The 6,530-nt window shown below is 53.8% G+C and overlaps 1 protein-coding gene across 1 annotated transcript; it reads right to left on the bottom strand.

Moving 5' to 3' along the window:
* Window positions 1–589: 589 nt before the first annotated feature.
* PIM1 (Pim-1 proto-oncogene, serine/threonine kinase) lies at window positions 590–5,901 on the bottom strand. The gene is made up of 6 exons (XM_082639651.1): window positions 5,428–5,901; window positions 5,214–5,320; window positions 5,061–5,111; window positions 4,601–4,967; window positions 2,885–3,061; window positions 590–2,123 (listed from the first exon to the last, which is right to left on the bottom strand). The coding sequence occupies exons 1-6, from the start codon at window positions 5,507–5,509 to the stop codon at window positions 1,966–1,968; spliced, it is 942 nt and encodes a 313-aa protein (XP_082495777.1). The 5' UTR covers window positions 5,510–5,901; the 3' UTR covers window positions 590–1,965.
* Window positions 5,902–6,530: the final 629 nt, after the last annotated feature.

The following is a 6,530-nucleotide window of genomic DNA, read 5'->3' as shown; positions in this document are numbered from 1 at the left end:
AAAACAACGAATGCATTTCCACACGTCTATTATCAATGACTAAACTCAACACTAAAGATGAAGGGAAGTTTACACAGGTATATAGTTTCCCAGTAAACACTTATTAAGTGTACGTGCTCAAAATGTTTTACTAGTGGGAGAGACAATTGAAAAAAGCCTCAACTGGTAGTTCAGCAAAATTTTGGTATCTTCTAGGTCAGCCTTGTCAAGTGGAACTTCCTGCAATGATGGAAATGCTCTATTGTTCCACAGCTACTAGTCATCAGTGACCATTTCATGAAATCTGACTAGCACTGGGAAACAGCCACATATGCCATATTAGCCCCGCTCTAATAGAATTTGCATTGGGAATAGAGGTTGGGATTGCATTGGGCCCCTCCAGCCAAACCTTGTCCACACAAGATTGGTTCATCTACCCTTTGGCCATACATTCATTTCAGAAAGGTAACTATCCCAGAAGTGCTACTGAAGGAAACCAGATTCAGGCTGAAAATTCCCTTTTTCCTCCCTGGATAGATTTTGGCACTTACCAGGTGTTCAATTAACGCGCATTAGCATGCCTCTGCATGGACAACACTTAAGCCACAAATTAAGACAAAAGATATTTTATTCAAAAAACGCCAAGTATAAAAAAAAAAATAAGATCTCTTTTATTCCCCTGTACAGTATTTCACTCAGATAAAACCAGCAGGCTACATGCTGCTCAAAACACAGCCCCAGAGAGGATCCGGAAGGCACACCATCCAGAACTGCTTTTCATAAATCTATCCTATATACACAAGTCAGCAATGCCCCTCCCCCATCACCCACGGACCCCATGCCCACTTGGGTAAGCAGGCGAGGGGGCCTGCAGCAGTCAGGGAGCTGCAGCAGCTGTCCCGCCTGAGTCCCGTCACCCTATGAACAAACAGAGCAAGCGTTGCAGCCTTCCCCAAAAGGTCCCCAAGTCAGAGGAGGAAAGGAGAAAAGAAAACTATGGCGGCAGCTGTGGAAGCTTGGAGCAGGAAGGGAACCAAATAAATAAATAAATAAATAACATTGACCTCCAGGTTAGAATGCGCATCTTTCCAAGGAAAAAAAAAACAAAAAACCCAAAACAAAACAAAACAAAAAAAACAGGTAAAATAATTTAAAGGCAAAATTAAAAAAGAATTAGATCAACTACAACCCTTTTGTACACTACCATGCCAACTGTACACACATTTACAGTTTTTCTGTTGATTTGCATTGTTTGTGCATTTGTGTGTGTGTGTGTGTGTGAGGTCTTGGCTTAGAAACAGTTAAGTAAAAACCAAAAAGGAAGACCAGTTCACTTGGGAGTTTTACTAAAGGAGGTGGAAAAAGGGCAGGTGGCTCAGCATTTGGCCCTGTAGCCTCTTCCATGGCACCTTTCATATGAAGGATGGGGGGAAGGGGTGGGGGAGAAACAGAGGGAACCAAACCCAGGCAGATTTTTGGAGAAGCAGCAGGTAAAAGAGGCAAGTTCAAGTATTTCTCCCAGCACAGCCGGAGTCCCCACAGAAGGCACTCAGAAGAGTCGGAAGAGGTGACAGGGACTTAAAATGGTGCTAGTCCTATCCCACCCCAACCCGATTTCCCCCTACCCGACCCATCACGGCATTCAGCAGAACTCTTGATGAAGGGAACAGTTCCATGGCTGGATTCTGATCCACTCCCACCCCACCCGCCACCCCTGGGATTTTGCAAAGTCCAGCAATGCTGGACACCGATGAGAAGGAGAGCTTCTATGGGAGGAGTTGAGGCCTAGGACGGCTGGAGTGGAGTCTCTTCCTCCCTTTGGGAGGCAGCCTCCAGGGCCTGGGGTCTGGAATGAGTTGTAAATGTTGTTCCTGTATCAAGCACTGTCCTGCTTGGAGAGAAGTGTCACTGGTACTTGGGAAGCTGGAAACAGACACTTCCCCTCCCTTGAGCATCTGACAGAGAGGGGAGAACCTGCCCGAGAAGCTATTTGCTGGGCCCTGGCAACAGGCTGTGGAGATGGATCTCAGCGGTTTCCTGGGGCAGGAGGACATCTTGCATCCATGGATGGTTCTGGATTTCTTCGAAGGATGGCCGATCTGATGGTCTCAGGGCCAAGCACCATCTAATGAGATGTTGACACTCTAGAGAAAGCAAGATAGAGGTTATGAATGACTCACTTGTTTTTGCAGTGCAAAGGTCTTCCCACTTTGCTTCCCAGGGGCCCACAAGTCAGGAATCCAACACAGACCCTGCCCTTTCTAGAACGCTTATTCTTCAATGAGAAGGTATTAACTAACACCTAGATGCTCCAGTATGCTTTCAGCTAAAAAACAGCTCCTCTCTTAACCCTGTAGTTTTCAAACTTCAATAGCTAGGGCCTTTCCCACAACGCCCACTCAACAGAAATAGGAAAGATGATGCCAAGAGATTTTGATGAGACATCACTAAGCACGATGAGGTGATTCAATTCACCTACCAACTTACAAATATGAACACCACCCACGATGAGGTCACTGGAACCACAGTATTTAAGAGAGCCTGCCTTAAGGGAGAAGGATCAAAGAGCCCTCAATTTTTCACTCCCTGGCAAAACAGCCAGGAGTTGAGGGATCAGGATCCTTTGGTTCTTAAAAAAAAAAAAACCTTTCAGTGAAACTCAGTGGTCTTCTCTTAATATTCTCACACATGCTCTTCCTCTGACCCCCCACCAAGGCACCCTCAAATGCAAACCATTTGATTCCTGCAGACCAGCTCTCAAGTGTGAATCATTTGCCTAGAATTCTAAAGCAAGGGCCATGGTATCTCCTGGAGACTGAAGCTGTCCAAACTCAAAGACCACCCCTGAGGACTAACAGCCTCGTGATTCCTGCTTCTCCTCAATAAAGGGCTTCGCAGAAGTTACCTGAAGAGACCCTCTGCCTGAAGAAAACTTGGCCCCTGATGATCTCCTCGTCGTGCTCAAAGGGAATATCTCCACAAACCATATCGTACAGCAGGATCCCCAGAGACCAGACGGCTGCCGACCTGCCATGGTAGCGATGGTAGCGGATCCACTCTGGAGGACTATACACTCGGGTCCCTGCAAGCCAGGGGAATAGGAAGGAAAACATACTTTTAGCAAAAATAAAACATAAAGCAACTGAGAGGTATGCTGAGTAACTCTTAAAAAAAAAAAAAAGGCACCACCCTACTTCTCTCAGCAGCTGGGTGAATTCCATTCCCCCCCCCAGGGCTAAAAGGAGTGGATGAGAAGCTTATGGCAGCTCTCCAGCCCAAAGCATTACCCACTTCTCTACCAGCTCAGACCATAAACAGCTCCAAGAAACAAACAGGGCTGGCCACAGACCCAACGCCTGAAGCCTGTACGTGGTAGGACCACCCTCAATGGGAGGAGGGGATGAACATCTGCAAAATCAAGGGAGGTATCCCACAGACTATCCTTAAACTGCATTAAATGTCCTTGCCCAGGAGCCGGGTGAGAGTCTCATCTCAGATATGATCCAGGCAAGGACACTTGTACAGTATCCTAAGTCAGGGTGCCCCTTGAAAGGCCTTCCTCCCCACCCTCTGGACATATGGATAGACACCCACACCCCTTCCTCCCCACACTGGAAAGGTAGAGAGGCAGGGCTGGCTTCAGACCACGTGATTCCTGTTTACAAACTTTGAGTTGTAAAAAAAAAAAAAAAAAGTGGGACCATCTCGCTGGTGCTCACCAGGGGGCAGCAAAGACTGGAAGGAAAAAACATGGGAGGACCCGGCCAGCCATTAACTGTTAAATACAAAAAAATGCAGCCCAACCCAGCGTCCTCCAAGGGCAAATAAACACAAACCACAAGCCCCAGTCACAAGTTTTGAAAGGCTGTCGTTTGTTAGGTTAAGCCGCTCAGATGATGACCCACCCTCCCGTGCTTTGATCTCAAGCTCTCCATTCCTTCTTTTCTCAAAGAACCCTCTCCAAGCCCCTCCCTAGGATAGGTTTTCATCCTCTCTGCGGAGACACCCAACTAATTTTCAAACCAGCAAGAGATCTTATTTCACAACATTCATTCCCGACTCCCTCACCCCACAACACCAAAAAAAAAAAAACCCCAACAATGAATTATTTAGCGAAACTACTGTTTCTATTCCTTATTCATCCCTAAATCAAAGGGGAGAAAAAAAACCTGCAGCTCTAAAAACTACCTTACCGAAAACTAACTCCCTTATAAAACAAAACAAAAATGACAAAACCGGCGTCAATGTTCATCTCTCCCGCTCTCTCCTCCCCCTTCCCCCCTCCCATCCTTTTACTGGCGGGGAAACTGGGTCAGACTTCAGAAATCTGGGCTACGGCCGGTTGCCCGCAACCTCTTATTCATCGGGAAACCTTGGAACCCACTGAATTCCACTTAAAAAATAAAATCATGCCAGAAACATTACAGGTTCAGCTGGCTTGAAATCCCCGGCTTTCCTACGCTGGGAAGCTCTCCTTCGCCCCACCCCTGCTAGCATCGAGCCAGGCGGCCCGATGACCTTTACAAAGGGCCGGAGAGGAAAGCCTAACCAGGCCTCCAGGCCAGGCCGAGTCACCTGGGCAGTTCCCTCCCGGGCAGCTCCGCCTCCAGGCCTGGCTCACCATCGAAGTCCGTGTAGACGGTGTCCTTGAGCAGTGCCCCCGACCCGAAGTCGATGAGCTTGAGTTCGCCACGATTGAGGTCGATAAGGATGTTCTCGTCCTTGATGTCGCGGTGAAGCACCCCGCAGTTGTGGCAGTGCCGCACGGCCTCCAGCACCTGCCAGAAGAAGCTGCGGGCCAGCTCCTCCTGCAGGGCCCCCCTTTCCGTGATAAAGTCGAAGAGGTCTTGAACCGGCTCGGGCCTCTCCAGGATCAGGACGAAACTGTCGGGCCTCTCGAACCAGTCCAGGAGCCTAATGACGCCGGAGAAGCCCGAGCTCACCTTCTTCAGCAGAACCACTTCCATGGGCACTCGGGTGCCATTAGGCTGCAGAGGAGCGAGGGGCTGCGTTAGGGCGGGAGTCGAAGGGTGCCCCTCACCCCACCCATCCTGGAGGTCGCCCCCTCCAAGGGTACTCACCAGCTCTCCCCAGTCTGAAATGCGGTCCTTCTCCACGTGTTTGATGGCCACCTGGAAAGCCCCCCAGAGAGCGTTAGGTTCCCTCGCCCGGGCCAAACACACCCGTGCGCCCCCCGTCCGGCGCGCCCTCCCCGCGGCGGGCCGCCCACTCACCGGCAAGTTGTCGGCGACACGGATGCCTGAGTAGACCGAGCCGAAGCCGCCGCTGCCCAGGAGCGGGCCCACCTGGTACTGTGACTCCAGGGGCTCCTTCTCCTTGCCTAGGAAAGGGGGAGTCACAGGGGACTCAGTGCCGGCCCGCGAACCCCCAGCTCCCACCCTGGAGGTCCAGCTGCCACTCCATCCTCGGGTTGGGGGGGGCGCTCACCGGGCGCCAGCTTGGTGGCGTGCAGGTCGTTGCAGGGCGCGGCGCGCAGGTGGGCAAGAGAGTTGATTTTGGACAAGAGCATCCCAACCTCCAGGATGTCGGCGTAGGGACGGTGTCTGGAGGAGCTGCAGCAGGAGCTGGGGCTGGGGTTGTGCCGGTGGCTGTGCCTACGGCTGGGGCTGAGGCTGCGGGTGGCGTTGCGGCTGCGGCTGGCGCGGAAGGCCGAGGGCGAGTCGGAGGACGACTGGGGGCGCTGCCGGGGCTGGCGGCTGACGGACACGCCGGCGGGGTCAGGCAGCACAGAGGGCGGAGGGGTGGGCGGCTCGTGGGGATTGTGCCGCAGCGCCGCGGCACAGGGAGCTTGTAGCTGCTGCTGCTGCTGCCGGTCCCGCCGCCGCCGCCGCCGTCGCTGCCGCCAAGTCCTCTCGGGCCTCCTCCGCCACCGCGGCCGCTGCAGCAGACACCCGGCTCGCCCTGCCGCCAGGAGTAAAGGGGCGGAGCGCGCCGGCGGGTGGGGGCGCGCGGGCGGGCGGGGATGGGGCGGGGCCTCTCCGGGAGGCCTAGGCGGGGAGCTGGGCTGCCGGGCCGGAGGAGGGAGGAGAGGGGGTGGGGAAGCGGCAGGACAGGGCGACTCCCCTCCGCCCCCGCCCCTCGCGCTCAGTCGCCGCGCCCCGGCCCCGCCCCCGCCGCCGTGTCTCCAGCCAACCAGAAGCCGATTGATCTGCATAACACGGCGCGCGACGCCCACGCCCCCGCCCAGCTCTCGCGGTCAGAATGGTCTCTACGCCGCCACGACGTGGCGGGAAGGAAAAGGCGCCAAAATGGAGGGGGAGGGGCGCGGGGCGTGCGGGTAGGCGGGAGCTGGGTGTCGAGCCGCTAGGGAGGAAGGATGGGGAGGGGCGTATCGATTCAAACCCAAACAATAACAAAGCCATCAAAGGCCGCCCGAGGCCGGCTCTGTAGCTCTCCGTTTCTCGGGGTTTTTGGGTCAAGGGCTCGAGCTGGAGCATAACAAGTTGCGCAGAGACGACGGGCGTTGGTGTCTCAGGCCGGGCGGCCGGCGCGCCGGGGTGTGAGGGACTGTGTGTGGGGGGATGCCGACG

This window comes from Mesoplodon mirus, assembly GCF_964341445.2.
Source record: "Mesoplodon mirus genome assembly, chromosome: 12".
In the NCBI taxonomy this organism is placed as follows: domain Eukaryota; kingdom Metazoa; phylum Chordata; class Mammalia; order Artiodactyla; family Ziphiidae; genus Mesoplodon; species Mesoplodon mirus.
Note: the sequence above shows the minus strand (reverse complement) of the source record. Positions and strands in the feature narration are given on the sequence as shown.